This window comes from Carya illinoinensis, chromosome 2, assembly GCF_018687715.1.
Source record: "Carya illinoinensis cultivar Pawnee chromosome 2, C.illinoinensisPawnee_v1, whole genome shotgun sequence".
Lineage (NCBI taxonomy): Eukaryota > Viridiplantae > Streptophyta > Magnoliopsida > Fagales > Juglandaceae > Carya > Carya illinoinensis.
In genome coordinates, this window is record NC_056753.1 from 7,871,592 (window position 1) to 7,899,227 (window position 27,636).

The following is a 27,636-nucleotide window of genomic DNA, read 5'->3' on the forward strand; positions in this document are numbered from 1 at the left end:
GTGTTTCTCGCTCTGTTTCCATATATTCCAATCATCGTCCTCTCCTTCCCCTAATAGATTTTTTCATTCCGTTTCAAATGCACAAATTCCACAAATTTCAGCGATCTCTCTCTGTCTCTCAATCCCTGTTTTCGTTCCCTAGGACCCTCTTCTTTTTTCTTCTCTCTGTTCTTTCCCACAAAACCTAATTCTTCCATCCACGCCTCTCTTCTTTCCCCCATTCAAACCACGGCCTCCCTCCCTTCTCACATTTGCAATTTGGCCTCTTACTCCCACCATTGATTCGCCAACACTCCGACCTTGTTTCGATTAACCAGCGTTTTGTGTCTCGTTGGGTTTTGATAATATCTTCCGTATTCAATATCGCCGATTTTATTTTTTATTTTTTCCTTTTTCCCTTTCCTATAAGGGTTTTGTACCCGTTAACCTTGTAGATTTTATTTCAATTTCTCACCAAGATATTCCTAACTTATAATTGTTATTTTTGCAATATATTTTTGCATATACAGTGTTAATATCTGAAATTATTTAGGGTTCTGTGTCTGTGATCTTTTCTGAAACGCCCATAATTCTTGGCGGCATTTACAGCGCACATGCCATTTCTAAAAAGCCTATCTGGGCCTGCTTGTTGAGCTCTGAAAGTTTCCTTTTTAAGCATAACTGATAAATTGTCAGATTCGGGGGTTTATTGGACCCCAAAACAACTTCTTTGTATTAACGTCCAAAGTTACGTCTCTTGCTTTTGATATCTGTTTTTTGTCTTCTTTCTTGTTGTTTGTTTTGGGTGGAAGGAGATATTGTAGTTATTGAGGGTTTTCGGGGAGAAAGTCTAAGCTTGCATGGGCGAACATGAGGAATGGGCACAGCCACCGAGTGGGCTATTGCCGAACGGCCTGTTGCCCAATGAAGCAGCCTCCGTAATGCGGGTGCTTGACCCTGACCGATGGTTGATGGCTGAGGAAAGGACTGCAGAGCTTATTGCCTGCATCCAGCCCAACCCTCCGTCTGAGGAGCGCCGAAATGCGGTGGCAGATTATGTGCAGCGGCTCATTATGACGTGCTTTCCCTGCCAGGTGGAGCATCGATTCATGCATACATGTCCAAATTCTTGAGTGGTTTATGTTTATCTGTGCGTTATTGTTGTTTACACTGATTTGATATGGTGGTCATCGGTATAAATGAATTATTATAACACACGCACAAAGATTGACGGGGTAATAGTTCTGTATCCACACCTATCAAAAAAATAAGTGAATTATTATGCCTTAATAGATGAAGAATTATTAATTTTTGGACAGGTAGATGAAGAATTATTTAAATTTGAAATGCTTGTTAAGTTGTTGCGAGTGTAAAAGGGGATTGTTAGCTGTGAAAGGGAGAAAGTTTTTTTTTTTTTTTTGATTGACACTGGGTGTTCAGGAACAGCTTCCCGACTAATCCCAGGGGTGCATAGGCCCTCGGCAAGAAGTTTCTCACAAATACACCTTGGGTACTTCAAGGGAAGCTGTGAATGTGAGAAGTTAATTGAATAGACATAGTTGATTAAGAATGTTGAGGTGGTAAGCTGCATGCAGAAAGAATAAAGTGCCGGCGTAACTTTGGAAAAATATTAAGCATGATGTTTTGGGTGATTGCCTGTAGCCACTAAAGGCATGAGGGGACAATCATTAATCTTTTGATATAAGTTAGGGAGAGCTAAGAAGGGAGTCGTAAGTTAGATTGGGAGATAGATGGATTTGACCTTGGATTGAGTGCAATAGTGGGATTGAATTATTCTGGAAAATTACAATTAGTAGGTAGTGGACTTGTTTGATTTCAATATTTGTCTTTCCATGATGCAAATTTGGACCAAGAATCATGTTTGTGGAATACCTCATTGTTTGTTCGCATCTTTGAGTACATTAGAAATGCATCATCTTCATGTTTTGTATTGTTATATCACTGGGCCTTGTCTTAAATATCTTAAATTTTAATTTCACTCCACAGGTGTTTACCTTTGGGTCTGTTCCGCTCAAGACTTATTTGCCTGATGGTGACATTGATTTAACAGCCTTTAGTCAGAATCAAAATATGAAAGAAACATGGGCTCATCAAGTTCGTGATATTCTGGAGAATGAGGAAAAGAACGAGAATGCTGAATTCCATGTAAAAGAGGTTCAGTACATTCAGGCAGAAGTATGTCCCTCTTATGTATTTATAATATACTTGATGTTTTTCGATAACTACAAAACAGGACTACAATTAAATGGGCAAGGCTCATGTTATGTCATAGCAATTATTTTAAATGTACAGTAACGTATAAATTTGCATCCAAATAAATAATCCTACACACGTTAGCACTAATCATACAAAATAAACTTCAATATTGTGATTACTATTTAACAAATCTCTGCATTTTCCTAAATGAATATCTCATGGTAGACCAGATTATTAATACATACAAGAAATAATTCTTTTTAACAAAGCTTATTTAACGTGCATATGTACTAACCTTGCTTACTTGAATGCTTTTACATAACCTTATTATATTTGGAGACCAGGTTTGTACATCAAACAAAAGACTAAGTACTTAGTACATCATACGCACTTCAAAAATTAGTAACTATATATGCATGCTTATATGTAGATATATTCATGTTGCACTTTCTCGTATATACTCAGCTATTAACAAATCTACATGCGCGCACGCGCGCGTAAGTAGATTTAGCTACTCTATATATACACAAACATTTATATAAATATTTTGCATGTATATGTGAAGTTGTTTCATGTATCAGCAACATTTGCTAGTATGTACATCAATAAATGTGGCAACCATATATGTCTATGGTGGAATCTTTTGGATTCATATTCGAATTTACCTCTTGTGGTCTTGTGGGGGCTCCTTCACATGGTCATAAAATTGAGAGACAATCCCTCTTGGTCTCTAATAGATACATGTCTTGTATCATTTTGGGATGAGCATTACCAGCTTTAAATTAAAAGACTCTACAATGCTTGGACCACTTCCCATTATGATGATATCAACTTGAGAGGTCAACTTTATTTAAAGCTGTAGTGGATTCCAAGTATGGCTGTGCTTGGGAGAGTGGTGCTTTAATGAGGTAAGCAGACTACATGGAGTAGGCTTGGGGAAGAATATTAGTAAAGGATTGGCAGTCTTTATTATACAGACCTAATCTGGGCAATGCCACCTGGACCAGATTTTAGCATGACATTTGGTGTGGTGAGAGAGCTCACAAGGAAGATTTTCTAGAAGTATATAGGATTGCGAGAATGTAGGATACTTTGATGGCTGATTTAATGTTACTTTTCAATGCCTCCCCTGTGGAATGCCAATTTTTTCAAAGCAACTCAAAACTGGGAAATTGATGCCTTCACAAACTTTTTCAATCTATTTTACGATATGAAAATAAGCACTAGAGTTTTAGAAAAACATTTTTTGGGGTCCATCCAAGAAAGTAAAGTTTAACATCCACCTATTCTAATTGCCCCTAACTATTTTGGACATGAATTCCTTTCCTTGGAAGAAAACGTGGAAGACTAAGGGATCCTTAAACACAACTTTCTTCGTTCAAACAACTTCTTTAAAGAAGATTCGCATCACGGATGACCCAAGGAAACACTGGATTATTGTCATGGATTGGTATTTGGTGCTGAATGTGCAAAAGGGGTGGGGAAACTGTGGACCACCTCCTACTTTATTGTGAGATTGTTAATGCTATGTGGTATGGTATCTTTTGTAGAGGTGGCTTAGATCATGCCTACAAAGGTAGTAGACCTCTTGGCTACATGGACAGGATTAAGGCCTTGTTTAGGAACCTATCTCATCTCATTTTCTTCCCAAACATCACTCAAACAAAAGCACTTTTCAATTATAAATATTCAACTTTTGCATTCAATCATTACCTAATCATTACAATTCTCTCAAACATCCAAACAAAATACAAAAATCAATTCAACCTTTTCAAAATTCCAAAACAAAAATTATATTAAAAAATTATATTCTAACAATATTATAATTTTATAATATTTTTATTTGACTTTTATCTCTTCTTTCCAAAAATAAAAATCCAAGAAAACATCTTAACTCAAACTATTTCACTACTATCTACAAACCATTTCACTGCTATTCATAGATTTCTCATCTCATCTCATTCCCTAAATGAGGTCTAAGAGGCAATACACAAATTGCAGCTGTATGGAAGATGGCTCCCATTTGCATACTTCAGTGCATTTGAAGGGAAAGAGCAGTAGATATTTCAAAGATTGTGAATCTAAAACTTTTTTCCTTTGGTCAATTGCTATGGATTTTAATGCACTGAGCCTCCATGAATTTTTCCTCTCAATTTTGTAGTTTCAACTAGGCGTTTCTCTTATATATGATAGTGTTTGGGCTATGCTTATTGTTATTTACTAATAAAATAGACATTTACCTATTAAAAAAAATATTCAACCCACATAGAAAGTGTCAAATGGATTGAATACCTCCATTGTGAGGGTTTCCTCTCATTATAATGGCAATAATGTGCAGTATATACGGCTAGAATTAAGCCTAAATTACAACAATCAAAATCTGTCTAAGTATGGAAACTAGGATCCTGTACAGATTCCAAGGAAAGAAATATATACAATTGTCTAAAGATAAATAAGGAAACAAAGAGCGTATCATGCAAACATTCCCCCTCAAATTGATGTGGGTCGGTCAAGAAGTATCAATTTGCCAACAAGAAACTGATGACGTTGTCGTGTCATGACATTTGTAAACACATCGGCGATCTGGAGGTTAGTAGAAACGTGAGGAAGTGTAATGATACGAGTGTCCAATATTTCCCGAATGAAATGACAATCCACCTTAATATGTTTGGTACGTTCTTGAAAAGCAAGATTGGCAGCAATCTGAAGGGTACTTGTGTTGTTAGCATGTAGAGGCGTAGGAGCGGACTGAACACAACCAATTTTAGCAAAGAGACCACAAAGCTAGAGAATCTCAGAACAAGTAGCGGACTTGCACGGTATTTAGATTCAGTGGAAGATTTGGAGACATGATCTTGTTTCTTACTTTTCCAAGATATCAAGGAGTCACGAAAAAACATGCACCAACCAGTAATAGATTGGCGCATATTAGGACATCCTGCCCAATCAGCATCATTGTAAGCCACAAGACGAAGAGGAGTTCCAGTAAGGAAGAACAGGCCACGACTAGGGGAACTTCGAAGATATCGAATGATACTACAAATAGTAGCCAAGTGTAGATGACGTGGAGCCTGCATGAACTAACTAACCTATTGTACAACAAAGGAAATATCAGGTCGAGTAATAGTCAAATAGTTTAGACTCCCCACTAACTATCGATACATAGTGGGGTCAGAGAGGAGATCACCCTCTTCCCAATGATACTTCGTGTTTACTTCTAGAGGAGTATCCATAGAAGAAGTATCCTGAAGACCAGCCAAAGTAATCAGATCCTGAATGTATTTATGCTGATTCAAAGAAATGCCAGAAGGATCAGTATGGACTTCCAACCTCAAGAAGTATGTAAGAGGACCAAGATCCTTCATATGAAATGAGGCTTGAAGATCCTGCTGCAGTTGGGTGATCAGAGCAGAGTCCATCTCAATAATAACAATATCATCAACATAAACCAGAAGAACAATGCCAAGAGATGTCTTGCAAAAAAATAAAGAAGAATCATAGGCACTCTGCTTAAAAGAAAATTGAAGCAAAGTGGAGCGGAATTTATCAAACCACGCTTGGGGAGCCTGTTTCAGCCCATACAACGATCTTTTCGACTTACAGACATCCAAGGAAGAATAAGAAGAGGATAAACTAGGTGGAAGGGTCATGTAGCTCTCTTCTTTGAGATCACCATGAAGAAATGCATTTTTGACATCCATCTGATGAAGAGGCCAGCCTTGGGAGGCAGCAACAGAGAGAATAGTTCGAGCCATAGTCATCTTGGCAACCAGAGCAAAAGTCTTCTCATAGTCCACCCCATATTCTTGTTGATTGTCAAGTGCAACCAATTGGGCCTTATACTGATCCAGAGTCCCATCAGAACGCAGCTTGATGGAATAGACCCATTTGCAACCAATGGCTTCACCTGAGCAGGACAAGGGACAACATCCCATGTATGTATATCCTGAAGAGCCCGAAGTTCCTTGGCCATTGCCGCATGCCAACATTCATGTTTAGCGGCCTCAGAATAACTTGACAGGATGGGAATGGAGGATAGAGTAATATGAAGAGAGGTATGAGAGAGACCATACCGGTCTGGTGGACGAGATAATCTGGTCAAACGGCGAGGAACTATGGTGGTATCTAGATCACCCGTAGAGGATTCAATCTGAACAGGCTCAGATGGCGGACCGGTCTCAGGAAGGGGCAAAGTAGGTCATCGTCTTTCATATACAAGTCCAGATTTGAAATAGGTCAGGAAAAGGAATTGGGCATGCATCTCAGGCAAAGACTCAATAGGAGAAGAAAAGAATGACTGATTTTCAAAGAACACAACATGACGAGAAATACGAAATCAGTTAGAGCATGGATCATAGCAAACATAGCCTTTACGAGAAGCACTGTAACCCATAAAAGCGCACCGAACAGATTGAGTAGATAACTTTTGTCGTTCATGGGAAGACAAATGAACAAAGCAAACACAGCCAAAAGTATGCATATCAAGGTATGTAGGATGTTGACGATAAAGACGAAAGTAAGGACTTTCAAAATTCAAGACACTGGATGACAATCTATTAATTAAATAAACTGTCGTAGATAATGCTTCGACCCAGAATTTAGGTGGAACAAAGGATTGGAGCAGTAACATACGAACAACATCCAACAAATGTCTATTTTTACGTTCAGCAACACCATTTTGTTGAGGTGTATTCGGACAAGAATGCTGAGAAACAATGCCTTTTTGGTGAAGAAAATCATGAACTCACGAGACATGTATTCACCACCTGAATCAGACCTCAGAATTTTAATGGTAGAAGAAAATTGTGTTTCAACATAAGCAGTAAATTGTTAAAAGACAGAGAAGACCTCAAATTTTGAGTGAGGAAAATAAATTCAAGTATACTTCGTATAATCATCAATGAACGTAACAAAATATTTATAGTTTGCATGGGAGATAACAAGAGAAATTCCCCACACATCACTATGAATCAAATCGAAACAACATTCAGCATGATTACTATGAGAAGGAAAAGCAAGAGACTTACTTTTGCCTAATTTACATGTGGAACAATCAAAAGAGAGAAGAAAATTGATCTTTATTACCCAACAAACTAGAGTTTATGACATGAGATAAAATAATGGAATTAGGATGACCTAACCATTTGTGCCACACTACACACTTATTGTTCACAGTGTTACAAGCAAATGAAATGACATCAAGAATGGAAAAATACAAAGGAAATAAACATCCAACTTTAGGCCCCTCGCGAGTATCTTTCCCGACACTTGATCCTGCACAAGACAACTATCACGAAAAAAACGAACATCACAGTTGTTATCAACCATTGACCTACTGAGATTAGACTAGTAGAAAGTTGAGGAGATACAAAAACGTCTCTAATAGTGGAATCCATATCTCCAATATCATGAATAGGTAACTGACTACCGTTAGCAATCTGAATGTGTGCCGATTCAGTATAAGTCCGAACATTGCTAAGTGTATCAGAAGAACTAGTCATGTGATTAGATGCACCCGAATCAACAAGCCATGAGGGAGAAACAGAAATGTTACCTTGCAGCCCTAAGGCTGAAAAAGCTGAAATAATCATCTGCTGAACCTTCCTAGTAGTAAGAGTAGAGGAGTCATCAATAGTAGTAGAATAAGCGGAACCCACAGTAGCTTGATAAGCATTAGCCTGACGATTTTGAGGACGAGTAGGACAATCTTTGATAATATGCCCAGGCTTCTTACAATAGTTGCAAGATTTCTGTGCACAGTTATTAGCAATATGACCGTATTCTTTGCAGCTGAAACATTGAACTATCCGTAGGTCTCGTCCCTCACCTTTTCTGTGAGCAGTATAAGCCACTGCATTGGGTATCATTTATTGTGCTGATAAGTGGCCTGGGTGGCAAGATGTTGCTACTTACAAAGTAATTCCCCAAAACAAACATCCAAAGACGGCACGGGAGGACGATTCATCAAATTGGAGCGAGTGATCTCAAATTCAGGACATAACTTCATTAAAAGTTGATCTCCCTTGCTTTGCTCATGAACTTCTTGCACAATAGAGAGAGACTTTTCTAGTACCTTGGTATAAATTATGTCAGTAAATTCTCCCCAGAGATTATTAAATCCAGAAAAATAGTCTTGAATGGAGAGATCGACCTGAGTATAACTGGCAATTTCGTACTCTAACTAAGACCGTCGGGCCGTATGGTCCTGATTATACACCTTTTTGAAATATTCCCACATAGATTTAGCAGTCTTATAGGGTCTCAGATTAAGAACAATAAGAGGATCAACCGATGCGAAAATCCATGTCATCACCCTATCTACCACTGAGCTAATTTAGGAAGCTCAGTAGGAATCGGATTACTCCCATCAATATGACCCCATAACTCTTTTCCCATAACAATAAACGGAATTGAAATTCCCATGCAAAATAATTTTTACTTGTGAATTTCACAGTGAAAGAATCGGAAGACATGATACTTAGTAAAAAAAAAAAAAATAATCACACGTCCAACAAAGAGAATACCTACCCAATTGAAATATGTTGATAACCAGGAAAAAAATTAAAATAAGTTGCCGACACCCAAAGCTTCACAAGAATCTACCGACAACAACCCACAAAGCAGAAACACTCACCAAGAGCACCGAACACCACAAAGCAATCACTGAAAAAGCAACAGAAATTGTCGACAAGAAGCCTAGAACCAGAGCCATGTAGCAAGGAAGCCGAAAGTCACAAAAGCACTAGACCCACAACCAGACTGCACCGAAAATTAGAGGAGAAGCCAAAACTGAACCCAGATGGTGCCGAAACACAAGAACAGAACCAAAAAGCAAGCACAGATGCCGCCGATAACTCAAAAGAGAAAAGCCCGAGAGAAAAAAAATATCGAAGAAAAAATCATAAGGCTAGTAACCTACTCTTGATACCATGTCAAATGGATTGAATACCTCCATTGTGAGGATTTCCTTCGATTATAAAGGCATCAATGTGCAGTTACATGACTAGAATTAAGCCTAAATTACAACAATCAAAATCTAAGTATGGAAACTAGGACCCTGTACAGATTCTAAGGAAAGAAATATATACAATTGTCTAAAGATAAATAAGTAAACAAAGAGCGTATCATGCTAACAGAAAGAAGAAAAACCCTCTCTCACACAAGCATTTGGAAATATTGGTGCGCAAGCTTTTGAAAACTGTGTGACCAGGTTTTTTTTTTTTTTTAATATTTAAACTAACCTTGAATGCTTAAGGAAACTATGTAGATGGGGTTGTTTCTCCCATCAAGCAAATGGTATGCTACCACGTGGCATTATTTTCGTGTGAGCTGGAATCAAATATGTGCCTCATTTAGTGAAAATTTTATTTGACATCAGTTCGAACTATGAACGACAATATCAATTTCAACCAGCTGGATCATACCATATTGTTCAATGGACAGTGTCAATAATTGCATATAGCCAAAAGGGAAGGCAGGGAAGTTTACTTGGTGCTATATAACCCCCCTAGTATTATACAAGGTGTTGTATAGTCCTTACTAGAATAGTTAGTGTTGTATAGTCCTTTTTTTATCAGTAAATGAGAATTTTATTAAAATAGGCAAACCCAAGTACATGGGACATATACAAGAGCAACACCTATGCATGACTGTCTAAAGATACAAGGAAATCATATACGTTCATGCTTTTGAAGTCTATTACAATTGACCAATGGAGTAGAGTATGAAAAGTTGTATAGTCCTTAGTACTATACTTAATGAGACATAGTCTTTTGTATATTATATTGCATTAAAGTATTATACTTTTCCCCTAGTCGATGCTATATAATGTTTTGGTATGTAGGACTTATTATACTTAAGTGCTTCGCTTATAGTATTTTAAACCCCTAGGGTTTGGCTCAAGTGGTAAAGGCCTTGCTCTTGGTGGTATGCTCCCTCCAAGGTCCAAGGTTTGAATCCCACTGGGTGTATCGGATTGGGGGATTCTCCTCTTGAATTACCCAAGGTGCACTTGTAAGAAATTTCTTGCCAAAGGCCTGTTCACCCATAGGATTAGTCGGGATGCTGTTCCCAGACACCCAGTGCTAGTAAAAAAAAAAAAAAAAATTAATTATAGTATTTTAATCATAGTAATTATTGCTACATCAATTATATTATTATCTGATGTGATATGAACTTATAGAAAAAAAAACAATTGTATTATTATCGGATATGAGAAACTATATTATTATGATACATATTTTGAACTATATTACATATGCTATTAATGTTTATGTTAGTATATTGTAATTGTAGTACCTTTAAAAAAAAAAGTATATTGTAATCGTAGTATAATATAAATTATCTCGGCCTTTTTATTTTTTAACTGTATATATATATTTTATAAGTAAGAAGTAATTTTATTACAAACAAATGTATAGGCAAAACCCATGTACACAGGAAGTATACAAAAGAAAACACCTATATACATTCTATGAAACAAAAGGCGACAATAGAAAATCATGAACCTGGGTTGCGTTAATCACTAAAGCAGAAAACCAAAGCAAGAAAGAGTGCACAAAAAAGTTCTGGATTTGCTCCAAAATATACCCTTGTCATTAAAACACTGCTCATTCCTTTCCATCCAAATGCTCCACATAAGACACAAAGGAACCATCTTCCAAGCCATATCAACTTGAGCACAACCAAGAAGCCCGTTCTAACACGCAAGAAGATCAACCACTCTCAAAGGCACCCAAGCCAAAACAATTCTACAAAAAACGCCATCCCACAAAGCCCTCCCAAGGTCTATGTTTCAAATCTTGGGTGCAAACAATTTCTAGAAGCCATGTCCCATCATTTAAAGGACAATGATCTACCTAATCTGTGGGATGTTAATGCGTCCCGGTATTTAATTGGGTGAAAGACATGTTGCGTCTGCCTTGTCTCCGGGGTTCTTCTTTATAAAAAATAAAGTTATTAAAAAATTGTCTAAGAGCATTCAGGCTAGAACTGCAGGTCAACACTCAACGCTCAAACTCCCACCCCTTTTGTTTGCTTTACTTCCAGGATACTTGTCATCCTTGCTGTGAATGTCCCTTGCTAATTCATCTACACATTACCGTTTAGGGTTGAGCTTTTTTTTTGTTATTGGGGCATTGGGAAAAGATCATGCATGGTTGATAAGCTATTTTTCATCTCTTTTTTCCCAGCTTTTAAGCTTATTTTATTTAGAAGGTGCTGTAGCCTATTATCTCCTGATCTTTTTTCTTCTTGTTGTTTTTGTTTTATTTATAATATTTTAGATGTAGCGTTAGTTTATGTTCCCCATAACATAATCTAAAATATCATAGTATTTTGGCTCTTAAGTCTTTACCTGACAATTGATTAGCAATCTTTCTTGTCTTCTTATATTTGCAGGTGAAGTTAATCAAGTGTCTTGTGGAAAATATTGTGGTGGACATATCATTCGACCAGCTTGGAGGATTGTGCACTCTTTGTTTCCTTGAGGAGGTAAGTGCTTCATTTTGGAAACTCATACTGATTCTCTTTCCTTGAAAAAAATACACCATGATGATGTCTAAGTCTCTTTGCTGAATCGTAGTTTTTGCTTCTTTAGGTTGATGATTTGATAAAACAGAATCATTTGTTTAAGCGTAGCATTATATTGATAAAGGCCTGGTGCTATTATGAGAGCCGGATCCTGGGTGCTCACCATGGGCTTATCTCAACTTATGCCTTGGAAACCTTGGTTCTTTACATATTTCATGTCTTTAATAATTCCTTCGCCGGACCTCTTGAGGTGACTATGATTAGCTCCCATACTTGTTTTGTATTATTTCTTTGTCCATACTTCTTTATGTTTTTGTTTTTAATTTCTTGGCATGTTCAGGTCCTCTATCGTTTTCTGGAGTTCTTTAGTAAATTTGATTGGGACAATTTTTGTGTGAGCCTATGGGGTCCTGTGCCCATTAGTTCACTTCCAGATGTAACAGGTATATATAATTGTCTTCAAGATTCTTGTATTAGTACTTGCTTGAAAAAATCCCAGATTTTGCCAAGGTCTTGCAGTGATTTTTTCTTAATTGGAAATTTTCCAGCGGAACCTCCTCGAAATGATGGTGGAGAGTTACTACTCAGCAAGTTGTTTCTAGATGCTTGTAGCTCAGTGTATGCTGTTTTCCCTGGTGGTCAAGAAAATCAGGGGCAACCCTTTCTTTCCAAACATTTTAATGTAATTGATCCTTTGCGGGTAAACAACAATCTTGGCCGTAGTGTCAGTAAAGGTAGATAAATTCTAACCTAATAGACTTCCTAATTAAATATTCTTAAGATTTTTCATTGAGCTTTCAGAGTTGTTTCTTTATTCATGGTGACTACATCTGTTCATGCCTCTGATACATGTATGACTGTGGATTATTAGTTGCTGCTAGATCATTTAATTTATTAATCTTATGTTTTTCTTTGTTCTGCTGATTTTGAGTTGTTTTGATACATTCTCTGTTGCAATTATTTCATTTGGATAAAATATATTTTGGTCATGTTATTGGTTAGTAGCAACTAGTCACAAGCTTCTCCTCGTTTGTTGTTGGAAAATTGTGCTTTCGACTAGCCAGCTTTGGCACTGAATGAGGAGCAAAGAGGATTTATATTTTCCAGCCACTGCATGTAGGCCACATTTTGGCGTTAAAGTTTGTAGTATGTTTAAGTGAGAACACACAAACAACTTGGTAAGATGGATGTTGTGTTATTGATTACATTTTCTTTCCTATTTGAAATGCAAATCTTACTGCAAGTGATATCACTTCACTATTTCCCTCTTGTATAGGCTAATTTTACACTTTTAAGGCCATTTTGGTTAGTGGAATTTTTCAGAGTTCTTGAGAAGTTTTGAAAGAAATTTTGAGATGTGCTCTTATTGGGTTGTCTGAAAGTGGGTGAGAAAAATGAGAAATTGTTTGGAGAAAAATTTGAGATATATTTTGTATCAGAGTTTGTGCAAGTTGGTAGGTAGTTTTGAAAAATTGTATAGATAAGATTTTTGCCGGAGTTGATTTTTGGGCTTTTTGTGAAAGTTGTTTTGATTTTTTTTCTCTTTGTTTTCACAAAAATCCTTATTAGATGAAATTTTTTTCCTCGTGAAATAGAAAAGTTTTTGGGATTTAAAGATTTTTGGATTGGAGTATAAATTTTGAAAGTACAGCCGTGCTGGGTTTGTTCTTACATCTATTTTTATTCCAAATCTTGAGATGGGATTAAGGAATGTGGAGTCGTTATTCCATGGAAATAGTCCCTTGGTTTACAACTTTTTAAAAACAGGTCACCGGTTTTCAAAATTGACTTTTTACTCCGGTTTTTTTTTGTTATATTTTTTTGTTAAGTCCATCCATTGACAATCTGTCAAAAACCCTCACAGAGAAATGGAAGATGCTTTGAAGATAGAGAGCATTCTTTTGAAGATCTTCGCTATTTTTTCTTTTCTTCTTTGAGTTTGTGGGCTAGGATCTTTTTAAGGTTTGATGATAATGTATTGAATCTATTTCTATCGTAGTTTCCTGCTTTCTAGTGTGTAGTAGGTATTTCCTTTGTATACTTCCTGTGTACTTGAGCGGTGCCTATGCTTGGTAATAAAAATCTTATTAACTATATAAAAAAAAAAAATATTGCTAACTCCACGCATGGCATCCAAGAAAATATAAAAAAATAAATGTACTTACAAACAATAAAAATAGACATAGAAGTAATAGGCTGCCATAAAAACTAAAACGTAAAATTGAATCTTACAAATAATAAATTTAACGAATAAAATTTAAGTTGGAAACGGGGTATTTTTATTATGGAATGGTGCTTTATGTGTAAAAGGGAGGAATTGGCGGATCATCTTCTTCTCCATTGTGATGTGGTAAAGGCTTTATGGGATGAGATCTTTGTTAGCCTGGACATTGCTTGTGTGATGCCCAAGAGGGTGGTGGATCTTTTGGCTTGTTGGGGTGAATTCAGGGAAATCGTTAAGTAGCGGTTGTTTGGAAGATGGTGCCATTATGTCTTATGTGATGTGGTGCATATGGAATGGGAGGAATGGATGCTATTTTGTAAATAGAGAAGGCTCTTTGGGGGGGGGGGGGGGGGGGGGGGGGATTAGAGACTTATTTTTCTATTCTTTGTTACTTTGGGCTTAGGCTATTGTATTAGAGGGGGTCAACTTGAATGATTTTTATGCTTCTTTTTCTAGTTCGTAGGTTGTAATTAGGCACTCCTCTCTTGTATACTACCTGTGTACTTGGTCTTTGCCTAATTATGAGGATTAATAAATATTCTTATAAAAAAAGTTTAAGAAATAAAAACTAAAAAACTAGAAAGGAAACAAAACATAAAAGACAAAAATGATGTAGAAATTTAAAACGAATAGAACTTTACAAAAAAAACGTGCATAAAGGACAGCGACTTGTAGACTCAATGGCACCGGGGTGCCGTTCGCACCTGGCCCAATCGTGGGGGTAGCTTCTGAAGCTCCACATCTTTTTTTAGGTGTCTCTGAGACCTTATCTAGGGTCCTACGCACTAAGGTGGAGGAGGTAGATGATTCTTCTTTGGATGGGGGGTCTTCGGAGGTAGGTTCACCTTATGGGTCAGATTTACAGATTGTTTGCAAGGAGCTAAGGGCTGAGACACTGTCAATTAACCCAAGTGAATCTGAGGATGCGCCTAGCCCTCTCTGCTTGTTGCCACCAGCGGGTTCATGGGCTGATTTGCATCTAGAGTGGGTCCTCCAGAAGGTTAACGATATGCGACATTGCTTGGGCATGTCCTATGAGGGATTTGAGGACCAGATGCAAGCTTTACTCATAGCAATTCAAGTTGGCCAGCCTTCTCTTGCTAGATCTGGAGGTAAGAAAGACAGAGAACTTAAGAGATTGACATGTTTCATAAACTATGATGCTCGCGAGGGTAGCGTGAGTAGGGGGAGACACAAGGATGGGGTGAATCTTGGTGATCCATGAAGCCCAAAATTCTCGCATGGAATGTTCATGGCTTGAATGACCCAAACAAACGTCTCTCTATAAAGAACCTCTTGCGGGAATGGAAGGCTGATGTTATTTGTTTTCAGGAAACGAAACTAAAGTTTATTGATAGGCATATCATCAAAAGCTTGTGGAATTGCTCTTATGCAGGATGGACCACCCTTGCTTCTAAGGGTGCCTCAGGGGGTATTTTGGTAATGTGGGATAAGAGAGCAGTTAATTTTGTTGAGGAATGCATCGGTGAATTTTCAGTAGTTTGTTCTTTCTCAAATGTGGACGATAGTTTTTGTTGGGGCTTTGCAGGTGTTCACAGGCCTAATGATGACAGTAGTAAAAAACCTCTTTGGGATGAGCTGGCTGGCCTTTGCAGTTGGTGGGATATCCCGTGGTGTATCGAGGGTGACTTCAACATCACTCGGTTTCTGAGTGAGCGGCCCGGGGTTTCTAGCACAGGTTCAGCCATGGCTGATTTCTCCTCACTCCTATTTGACTTAGACTTGGTGGATCTCCCTTTGACAGGGGGAGATTTTACTTGGTCAAACGGAAGGGCTTGGTCGAGGTTGGATAGGTTTGTTGTTCTCTTCTTCTTGGGAGGCCCACTTTCCCACTTTATGCCAAAAGCGGCTTCCCCAGCTTTGCTCAGATCATTTTCCCATTTTCCTAGATTGTGGGGGTCTTCATGAGAGAAGGAGATACTTTAAGTTTGAGAACATGTGGTTGAAGGTAGATGGGTTCCTTGAGAAAGTCAGGGCGTGGTGGGCCTCTTATTAGCTCACGGATACTCCTAGTTTTGTTCTTGTTGGGAAACTAAAAGTTTTGAAACATGATCTAAGGAAATGGAATTTGGAAGTCTTCGGGAACGCGATCAGCGAAACAATTTATTTTTGGAGCTGCAGCAACTTGATGTAAAACAAGCGGCAAGGACATTGTCAATTGATGATAGGGCAAGAAGATTAACTGTTGTTGCTGAGTTGGAGAAAATTACTCTTATGGAAGAGATTTCGTGGTGGCAAAAGTCACAGGCCCTTTGGTTGAAGGAAGGGAATATGAGCACAAAGTTCTTTCATAGAGTTGCCAACTCTCATCGTAGAAACAATGCCATAGAGGTCCTTCATGAGGAGGGCAAGGTTGTTGTGGGAAGAGATTCGATTAAGGATCACGTTGTCAATTTCTATGATAAGCTTTTGACAGAATAGTACTTTTTGAGACCCAAGGTAGACGGGCTAGTTTTTGATTTCATTGAACACACAAGTGCAGTTTGGTTTGAGAGGCCTTTTGACGAAGATGAAGTGCTTGGTGTGCTAAAAGGTATGAATAAAGACAAAGCCCCAGGACTAGATGGCTTTCTTTCACGCCTGCTGGGATATTATTAAGGAGGATCTCATGAAGGTTTTTATCAAATTTCACTCCTTTATGAAATTTGAGAAGAGCCTTAATGCCTCTTTCATTGCCCTTATTCCAAAAAGGGCGAGATCGGTGGAAGTGAATGATTTCTGCCCCATAAGCCTGATTTGTGGGGTTTACAAGATCATCTCCAAAGTTTTAGCAAAGCGGCTGGGTGGTGTCATGGGGAAGATCATCTCGAAGTCCCAAAATGCTTTTGTGAAAGGAAGGCAAATTCTAGACTCGGTCCTCATCGCCAATGAATGCTTAGAGAGCAGAGTCAGATTTGGCATTCCAAGTATCTTGTGTAAATTGGATATGGCAAAAGCTTTTGATCATATGAACTGGGACATCTTGTATATCCTTGGTAGGTATGGTTTTGGGGAAAGATGGTGTCAGTGGATAAAGCATTGTATCTCAACAGTTAGATTCTCGGTCTTGGTCAATGACACTCCGGAAGGCTTCTTCAACAGCTCTCAAGGTTTGGGACAAGGGGATCCTCTCTCCCCACTCTTATTTATTCTTCTAATGGAGGTGTTGAGCAAAATGCTGGAAGGGGCGGTGGATAGTGGTTTCATCTCAGGCTTCTCGGTAGGTGGTTCTCTGCATGGAAGCTTGACAGTCTCCCATCTTCTCTTTGCCGACGATACCTTGATTTTCTATCAGCCAAATATGGATCAAATTTGATCCCTACGAGCACTTATTCTCTGCTTTGAAGTTGTATCTAGCCTTAAGGTGAATTTAGCAAAGTCAGAAGTAGTTCCCGTTGGCTTGGTCATTAACTTTAGAGAGGGGGCTGCCATCTTGGGCTGCAAGGTCTCATCCTTGCCTATGAAATATCTTTGACTCCCCTTAGGGGCCCCTCATAAATCTAAGATAATGTGGGAATGGATGATTGAGAAAATTGAAGGCAAATTGGCAGGGTAGAAGAGAATTTACTTGTCTAAGGGGGGGAGAATCACATGTATTAAGAGTATGTTATCTAATCTTCCAATGTACTTCATTTCTTTATTCTCTGTGCCTGTAGGGGTGGCGAACATACTGGAGAAGATTTTTCTCGATTTCTTATGGGGTGGGTTAGAGGATGCAAAGAAATTCCACTTGATCAAATGTGATAAAGTATGCATTCCATTGTCTTGCGGTGGGTTGGGCTTAAGAAATTTGCGAACCTTCAACAAAGCACTTCTAGGAAAATGGTTATGGTGGTACCATCTTGAGGGAGACGCTTTTTGGAGGAACATCTTAGATGCCAAATATGGGAGTGTCTGGGGAGGTTGGTGCACTAGAGAAGCAAGAGGGACTTATGGCGTGGGAGTTTGGAAACTTATCAGGAATGGATGGGATAACCTTCTCAATAATTGTAAGTTTGTGGTGGGAAGGGGCACGCGCATCTGGTTTTGGCATGACACTTGGTGTGGGGATGTCGCTTTGAGAAATGCTTTCCCCTCTCTTTTCAGGATTGCGTTTGATCAGGGTTCCTTTGTAGCCAATAATATGTGCAGTACTACTTATTCCATCCATTGGTCTATGAGATTCTCTAGAGCTGCCCAGGATTGGGAGGTGGGAGTCATCACTGACTTCTACAGCGTGTTATATGCAATGAAGTTAAGGCTGGGGGGGAGGACAACTTATTATGGACATGCACGAGGAATAAGAAATTCTCAGTCCGTTCTTACTATAAGGCCTTGACAAGCCACTCTTGCAATGTCTTCCCGTGGAAGAGCATTTGGAGGAGCAATGTTCCCCTCAAGGTAGCTTTCTTCGTATGGGTGGCTTCCCATGGCAAAATTCTGACTATAGACAAGTTAAGAAAGCGTGGACTCTAGTTAATGGATTGGTGCTTCATGTGCAAACACAACAGTGAATTTGTGGACCACCTTCTTCTTTTGAGAATAAGGAACGCATTCTTCAGGGTGTTTTTCTTTCATACCTTATTACTTTGGGCATCTTCTATTGTATTGAACAGAACAAGTCTTAATGACTTTTACGCTACTATCCGTAGCACTTAGTTTGTAACTAGGCTCTTTTTTGTATACTCTCTATGTACTCGGGTTTTGCCTATTTTACGTGGATCAATAAAATCTCTTTTTCCTATAAAAAAAAAAGTGCATAAAAATAAAGAAAATAAATTACATAAATTCAAAATAATTAAAAAAGAAGAAAGTGGGGAACAGAATCTTGCCTTTGCCCCCCGAAACGTCCCACTCTACTTGCACTTGGTGGGGGGAGGTCTTTCCCTCTATTGGTAGGGGTGAAGGGGAGACCCCAAACCCCCCCCCCCCCCCCCTTCTCTCTCTCTCTCTCATCTCTCTCTCTCTCTCTCTCTCTCTCTCTCTCTCTCTCTCTCCCTTGCACTTGGTGGGGGGAGGTCTTTCCCTCTATCGATAGGGTTGAGGGAGCATTTTTATATTTTAATTATTCTTGCTTTATATTTTTCTTCTCTTGTCTTTAAAGTTAGATTTTTTTGAAATATTTTTATTTATTTATTTTTTTCCTTTTTTTCTTGTCTAAAGAAGAAAAGGTAAGAAGAAAACCAACTGATCATTGAACTAGAAAGAATTATTTTAATTGAGAATTGGAGGTAGAAATTAGAAGTTTTATAGTTTAAGAGAGGGAGATAAATGTACAAAGCTTTTCCCTCAAGTGGCTAGCACGAATAGGAAACAGTACTTTTGAGATGCTTTTGGTGGATGGCTCAAGCCTATGGTCAAATTGAGATAAGGAATCATATTGTGGAGTATTATGGGTATATGCTTTCTAAGCGTGGAGGCCCAAGCTAGATGGATTAGCACTTGAGTTCATAGAGCAAGAGATGGCCATGTGGTTTGAGAGGCCATTTCAAGAGTGAGGTTCTCAAATTGGTAATACATATGATTTTGGACCTGGATGGTTTTACAATGGCTTCATTTCAAGCCTGCTGGGATTGTGATTAAAGATGTTACAAGGTTTTTTTTTTTTGATAAATTAAAGATGTTACAAGGTATTCCAGGATTTTCACACCAATAGCAAGTTTGAAAAAATCCTTAATGCTACCTTCATGGTCCCTATTGCCAAAAAAAAAACCCGGGTAATGGATGTTTAAATGATTATTGTCCCATTAGCCTTGTTAATAGGGTGTAAAATATAATTGATAGTCTTTTCTAATTGGTTGAGTTGGGTTTAATTTCAAAGCCAACAAATGGGTTTGTCAAAGGTAGATAAATTGTAGTCTCTATGCTTTTTGCTAATAAATGTCGTGTTTTGCAAGTTAGATATTGAGAAAGCTTATCACTTATGTTCATGTTAATTGAAGTTTCTTTGTTATTTACTTGGGAGATGTGGTTTTGGGGAGAAATGACAATCTTGAATAGTATATTGTATTTCATCTATCTGATTTTCTGTATTGGTGAGTGGCACTTCTGTTGGTTTCTTCAGTAGCTCTCGTGGTTTAAGACAAGATTAGTTGTTTCTGCAACTTTTCATTTTTGTCATGGACGCTGGCCACGATGTGTTAGCTGCAACTGATACGATGACTCCTGTTGAATTGATTTAGTTTTATTGGCTATTGTGGATGGAGGTTCTCTCTGGATTTTTTGTGGGGGCTATTAATTTTGCTGTGCTTAACATTTCTTGACTTTCCCTTGGATGGATGCTCGTACGGAGAAATAAGGCTCTGTGTGACTTCTTTCATGTGGACAATGGCATTGGGGAGGATTCTTACTCTTAGACAACATGAGGAAGGGGGGCATGATAGTGGTTAATTGTTGTTGCATGTGCAAGAAAAATGGGGGGAGCTGGTTGGATCATCTTTCTTCTACATTGTGAGGTTGCTATCATCATATGGAAGATCATCTTTGGCTTCTTTGGGATTGTTTGGGTGATGTCCTCATGGGTTGTGGACTTCCTAATATGTTGGAAAGCTCAATTTGGCAACCATCCGTGTGCATCTTTGGGGAAGATGGCCCCATCGTGCATACTATGGTGTCTATGGAGAGAAACCAAAGTATGGCTTTGATGATTGCCAAAAAACAAAAAGGTGTTGGAGCTCTAGTCTTTCATTTTAAACACCTTTTTTATTGGATAACAGCCCAAGATGGTGTTGCTCTCTCTATTTCTCTTTTCCTAAAGTTTTTACTTTTACTTTTTGTTTATTAGGTGGATCTTTTGTATACATCCTGTGTATTGGGGTAAATCCCTTTTTCATCATTAATTTATCTTATCCATAAAAAAATCCCATATTTTGTTTTGCTAATGATACCTTGGTATTTTGTGGGGGCAAACCCAAAGCGCCTCTGCTCTCTAAGGGCTCTTTTTCATCCTTTGAAGCTGTTTTTGGGTTGAAAGTGAATTTAGTTCAGTCAGAGCTGGTTCTTGTGGGTAATGTTTCTAATGTTGATATTCTGGCTAGCATATTGGGGTGTAAGGTATTTTCTTTGCTTATGAAATATCTTGGCCTTCCTTTGAGCTCTTGTAAGGCTAAGTCTATTTGGGATGGTGAGTGAGAAGATTGAGTGTTGATTAGCTGGTCGGAAGTTGGTGTACTTGTCAAAAGGTGGTAGGATTGCCTTGCTCAATAACACCCTTTCTAATTTGCCTACATGTTTTTGTCCGTTTCCTTCCCATTAGCGTGTCAATCAAATTGAGAAGTCACACCGAGACTTCATATAAATCAGACTAGGTGAGAATTCAAGTTTCACGTAGTTAATTAGGTGATAGTGTGCTCTCCAATTGCCGAGGGTGGATTGGGAGTCTGATTTTTTTTTTTTTTTTTTTTTTTCTTTTGTGTTCAGTTGAGCCCTTCTAAGGAAGTGGATTTCGAGTTTTCAACATGTTCACTAAACTAGCACGCTTAGGCGTTGCTCTTGTATATGCCCTGAATACTTGGGCTCTTGCCTACCCTTTTGATCGATAAAATATTGTTTACCGGTAAAAACAAAAGTTTTCAACATGAGAGGGAGGTCTTGTGGCAGTCATAGTGGATTTTAAATCTGGTTGTGCTTAAGGTGGGTGGTATTCTAATGAGGTACATGGACCTCAAACTAAAGTTGAGAACAGGGAGAAGGGGGGGATGGCTGTAGCTATCTTGCACGGCCACTAACAGGTTGAAATATGAATATTTTCAATGCCGAAGCCAAATCCTTGTGCTAATAGCCGTGATACTTCTTCTGTGTTGTACTGTCGTGTATTGCATGATTAGCTTGGTGCTGTATTTGCCTATTAGTTAGGAGATCTGCACCTTGTTGCACACTCCATATGTAATGAATGATCGTGGCACTATTCACATTTCACACATTCATGTCACCTGCATTGCATGAGTATGTGGAGTCCATTAAATTAATGGGCTGTAGCTAGATACATGGTAAAAGGTATTAAGAGTGAGGGTTCAACAATGTATGGCTGGAAGGTGGATATATATTTTTTCATTTATAAAACTAAGCTTTTTTTTTTCTTGATCAATAAAATCTTATTTTACCTATCACCCAAAAGAAAAAAAAAAAAAAAAAAAAAAAAAAAAAAAAAAAAAAGACCTAAGCCTTTTTTAATATATGTCAACTCTGTGCATTCTTTATGCACTTACCTGGAAGTTACACTCTAGAGGACTGAGAGTCACGAAGATGTCCATTTGTGGAGTTCAGTCTCCCTTGTTTTCCTTGTGTTTATTTTTGTAATCACTTGTTGGCATGATTTTACGCACACTCGTTGGCATTTATAGTAATACATTTTTTCATATCAATATTCAACAGCAACAACACAAGCACGGGCTTACCCTTTTCTACAGACAATATGATATTGATACACGCATATTTTCCAGGTAACTTTTTTAGGATACGCAGTGCTTTAACATTTGGCGCTAAAAGGCTGGCAAGGTTACTTGATTGCCCAAAAGACGACCTATTGTTTGAAGTAAATCAGTTCTTTTTGAACACTTGGGAGAGACATGGCAGTGGCCATCGTCCTGATGCCCCGAGGAATGACTTGTGGTGCTTGAGATTGTCCAATTCAGACCACTTAAATGAGTCTGAGAGTCTAAGGAGTAATTCAAGTGGCCAAAGAAAGGACTTTTTCTCTGGTCATGAAAATGAAAGTCAAGTTGATGGAACACAAAGTTCGCATGGTGATTCCTTCCAGCATGGGAATCATTCCCTGGAAAGTGCATCTAGAACCAGTGATGTTTCTACAGTCTCCCATACTAAAAGTGAAAATGGAAACCCAAACAACTCGAGGATATCCAATCAGGTTAGACTAGAAATTAATTCCAATCAAGGTACACATGTGGATATGGTTCAGAAGAGTTCTAAAGCTGATAAATTGGCGAATGACATCCAGGGGAAGTTTGTCTTTGCAAGGACACGTTCCAGCCCTGAGCTTACTGACACGTATGGTGAAATTTCTTCTCATGCAAGGTGCAGTAGAGCCCCAGAAAGTGGAAAAAGCCAGAACTCTTCTGGCAGGTTGGATAATAGGAGGAGGAAGAACCAAGGATCTGATATTTTGGCAAGCCATAACACTAAAACTGAGGATCCTTCATCCGTTAGGCACTTCTCAACCTGTCAAGGTCTAGATACCGCTGCTGATTCAAACAATGGTTCCAATAGTTACCATGAAGATTCAGGTTCAGGAGCTATGAGTGAAGACTTTGCTACTGTCCTGGGGACACAGGGAATGCATCAGGACGAGCAAGATCTTGTGAACATGTTGGCATCGTCTACAGCACATGGTTTTAATGGACCGGTTCATCTTCCATTGAATATGGCTTCAGGTCACTTACCACTTCCTCTACCATCTCCTATCTCCTCATCAGTTCTAGCTTCAATGGGATATGCTCCAAGAAATTTGGGTGGAATGGTTCCCACAAATATCCCATTTATTGAGACACCTTGGGGAACCAACATGCAATATCCTCAATGTTTTCCTTCGCCATTTGCTCCAAATTTCCCTGGCATGGGATGGAGCTCAAATCCTGAAGATTTGATTGAACTTGGTAAGGAGAACTTTCGATCAGCTGAAATGAACCACAGAGAATCTGATCATGATAACTTGCATGAGCAGGACAGGGGCTCTGCTGGTGGGTTTGATCTTGATCATGAAAGTTTTGAAATGCTTCAGTCGGATGACAAGCAACAGTCAACTTCAGCTAGTTTTAACTTTGTTCCTTCATCGCGGGTTGCTAGTTCTAAAATCTCTGCAAGAGTTCAACAGAAGATTGCAAAAGAAAACCGAGTGTCATTAAGGGTAGATCATATAGACAATGTCGATTATCATGATAACAGAGGAAATTATGTTTACCATGATGACCAAATTGCAAGTCCGAGATCCTTGTCCACTGCACCCCCTAGTTTGCTGAGGAGTAGAACTTCTTCAGAGAGTTCTTGGGAAGGATCCTCGGCAAAGGTCTCAAAGTCAGCCAAGGAAAAACGGGGTAGGAAAACTGTTACATCTGCTGTGCCATCTTCTGTTCATGTGAAAGGTAAGAGTGTGTCTGATCTATCCTCCACTCAAGCAGACGATGAGAGTAGAGACTGGAGTCCACTCCCAACTGTGGGCATTGAAACAGTAGAAAGAAGCATGGGACCTGTTGCTTCTCTAAATGTTCCAAGCCATCAAATTCCTCAAATGCTTTTAGGTCATGGTTCACGACAAAGGGTTCCTGATAATTCTGGAGTTGTTCCCTTGACCTTTTATCCTACAGGGCCACCTGTTCCTTTTTTCACAATGTTTCCAGTGTACAATTTCCCAACAGAGTCAGGAGCTTCTGATGAAGTGACGAATCATATAAGTAGGGAAGAGCAGCTGGATAATGGAGATTCTGGTCAGAATTTTGATTCATCCAAGGGACTTGATCAGCCTGAGGTGTTAAATAATTCCAATTCTATGAGAAGGGCTGACATTCTTAGCGGTGACTTTCCTAGGCATTTGAAAAATTTGCACTTTGGGCGGTTTTGTCAAAGCTCACGGTATCCTGCTCCTATGATTTATTCTTCAACTGCTGCGATGCCTCCCTTTGTAGTACAGGGTCGATTTCCGTTGGATGGGACAGGGAGACCTCCGTCAGCAAATATGAATGTCTTCACTCAGTTTATGAGTTATGGGCATCGGGTTGTTCCTGTTGCTCCTCCTCAGTCTGTTTCAAATAGACCTGCTGTTTATCAATGTTATGTGGATGAAATACCAAAGCAGCGCAGTGGGACTGGAACGTACCTGCCAAATCCTGTAAGATCAATTTTAACACCCTTATAAATTGTTAAGCAGTTTCTTTGCTTTTTAATTTTGCAATTAGAGTATGCCAACGAATTACTTTTACACTAACAGTCTTTCATATTGGACCTTTTGGGTGGAACATGAAAAGTACAAGACCCAACCCGAATTCTGGTGTTTTTTTCTTCCTTGAAATGCATGTATTATTTTTTAATGAGGTTGATGGTAAGCAGGACAAATTTTAATATCCACCAAAGTACTCTGGTAATGAAGTACTTTGGTGGATGGGTTTGAAAAGAGTTTTTGAGAATTATAGTGAATTCAGTGTCCCATATTTTATTTTGCTTTTTTTTTTATTTGCTTCTATCGAGAAAAATATTTTTATTTTTATTTTTAATTAGTTTCAAGTCTGATCTTTTCTGCTCTGTCAAAGTTCAAAATTAATGATGCTATAGGGTTATGGGTAATAAACTTAGGCTTGAAAAACTCCTTTTTTTTCCATTTATCTGCATCATATTGGATCCTATTAATATATATATATATATATATTAAGGATAAGAAACCCTGGAGAACGGGCAAACACAACATTTTTTTGCTTGGTTATAAACCCCAGACATGTAAAATGCGTCACTGTTAAGCTGAACTTACAAGCGCTGATAAACTATGCTTTAATACTTCTATTATGTGGATGTTTTAATATCTTATGTACATACTTCAGAAGGTTTCTAATCCGGACAGACATTCTACAAGTTCCAGACGAGGGAATTACAGCTATGATAGAAGTGACCACCATGGTGATAGAGAGAGGAATTGGAACATTGATTCGAGGTCGCGAGCTGCTGGGCGCAGCCATGGCCGCAGCCAAGCTGAAAAGCCGAACTCAAGATCAAACCGGTTAGTGGCAAGTGAGAGTCGAGCTGACAGGTCTGGGGGACCACATAGACATGACTCATTCCCTTCATACCATTCTCAGAATGGTTCAGTTCGCTCAAACTCTATGCGGACTGGTCCTGCCAATGTGGCATATGGAATGCATCCAATACCATCCATGAATTCCAGTGGGGTTTTGTCAAATGGACCTACTATTCCTCCTCTCGTTATGCTGTATCCTTATGATCATAATACTGGCTATGGATCACATACTGGACAGTTTGAGTGTGGATCACTTGGACCTGTGTTCTCAGCTGTGAATGAAGTATCACAACTGAATGAGGGAGGCCAATGTAGTGGGGGATTTGAAATTCATGGTGTTTCTGCTCAACGGTCCTCACCAGATGAGCCTTCTTCACCCCATATCCAGAGGTAGTTGGTGTGCTTTCTCTAAGACCGCTAATCATCTTAAACCAACTAAAATGCATCAAGTCTGTAAACACTATATTTTTCCAGTTGTGAGCTGCCAGCTTCTGGTTGACCCGATAGTATGGGTCCAGCTCTTCACTGCGCCCCCCTAAAGGAAAAAAAAATTCAACTAGTTTTATGGACTTTGCTGGTCCCTTCCTCTTCCTTCTTAGGACAGCCCTGAAATTTATTTGGGTGGTGGTTTTGTTTATTGTCTTAAACTTGTTATTATGATGAAAATTTTATCTAAAATATTTGTGGATAGCGTGACGTGTAACACCAGGGGAGAGAAGATACTTGTTTATTCTACATTTTCTTCAGTTGCTTCGTATTATTTCACCGGAATTGCTTTATGATGCTGTAATCTTTTTTTTTTCTTAATCTTAACAGGGGGATTTGATTATTTAACAGATCGGTAACTCAGAGGAAATATCAGTTGAAAGCTGAGGATTTTCTGCCTCTTGCATTTCCAACCGAGGAGGGAATGATAATGGGAGAAATTATGATGAGAAACCTTTCCCGTTTTCGAATAAGGGATGCCATGATAGAGGAAGAATTGGCTATCTGATTTGAACATATCTTAATATGTTTCTCATGGAAAGGTCACCCTTAGTACTGGCCTTGTGCTTGTTTGTACAATACATAGTGGGATGTGCTCTGTTTTCAAGGATGACAGAGTTTCGGTGGTGCTGGATGCAGGAAATTAGTTAGTTTTTCTTTTTAGGCTGATAACTTGTAACCCCACTGAAATAGGAACTCCATGGGCTTCGGATTTAGGATTTTTCTTATAAATTTCTTCTGTCAGGTTTTTCTCTTACACAATGTATTAGGGCTTTTTCATTAATATGGTCATCGTATCGCGGCTCTTTTATTAATTTGCCTAATATGTTACCTGTGTATCAATAACAACGATAATTTTGGATGAAAAATTCTACCTAGCTTTAACTATGGTGTTCGTTTCTTTCTTCTTTATGTGGCAAGGCAAAGGACTTGATGAAGAAGCAGGGTTTAGAAGAGGAAGAATGGCAAGAACCAAATGAAAACCTCCTCTTTATAGAGGGTATAAGAGATATTCTTTGTGTTGCTCAGATGACTAACACAAGAGGGGGGTGAATTGAGTTGTATTAAAAAAATAACAATTATAAATCAAATATATAATATAAAATATAAACAAAATATAAAATAACAATAAATATAAAGAGTAAGGGTAAGAGATAATAGGGGTGGGCAGCGGGGCTCCGTTACCCGTTGCCCCGCCCCGTCCCGTTCGGCCCGCCCCCGCATAGGGCGGGGCGGGTCATCCGCACCGTCAGGGCCGGGCCGGGGCCCCCTAGCCCGGAAAGGATAACCCCATGCGAGGCGAGGGACGGGGACGGACCCTCTCCGGTCCGTTTTTCCCCCGCCCCGCCCCGCATCATATATAATATATATAATATATATTATATATTATTAATTATATATATATGTTTAAGTATAACTTAAGTGAAACGGTGCCGTTTTGACAATAACAAAAAGGCGCCGTTTCACTTAAGTGGCACCCCTT

The 27,636-nt window shown here is 38.8% G+C and overlaps 1 protein-coding gene across 6 annotated transcripts; it reads left to right on the forward strand.

Annotated features, from left to right (window-relative positions):
• Positions 1-27,041, forward strand: LOC122299713. Of its 6 annotated transcripts, none has more exons than XM_043110136.1 (9): positions 1-1,073; positions 1,987-2,175; positions 11,596-11,688; positions 11,795-11,977; positions 12,068-12,170; positions 12,276-12,461; positions 22,372-24,770; positions 25,474-26,057; positions 26,505-27,041. In XM_043110136.1, the coding sequence occupies exons 1-9, from the start codon at positions 840-842 to the stop codon at positions 26,659-26,661; spliced, it is 4,128 nt and encodes a 1,375-aa protein (XP_042966070.1). In that variant the 5' UTR covers positions 1-839; the 3' UTR covers positions 26,662-27,041. The 6 variants fall into 6 exon arrangements, with proteins under 6 accessions (XP_042966070.1, XP_042966093.1, XP_042966077.1 ...); XM_043110159.1 differs by having other exon boundaries at positions 25,474-25,649; XM_043110143.1 differs by having other exon boundaries at positions 25,477-26,057.
• Positions 27,042-27,636: the final 595 nt, after the last annotated feature.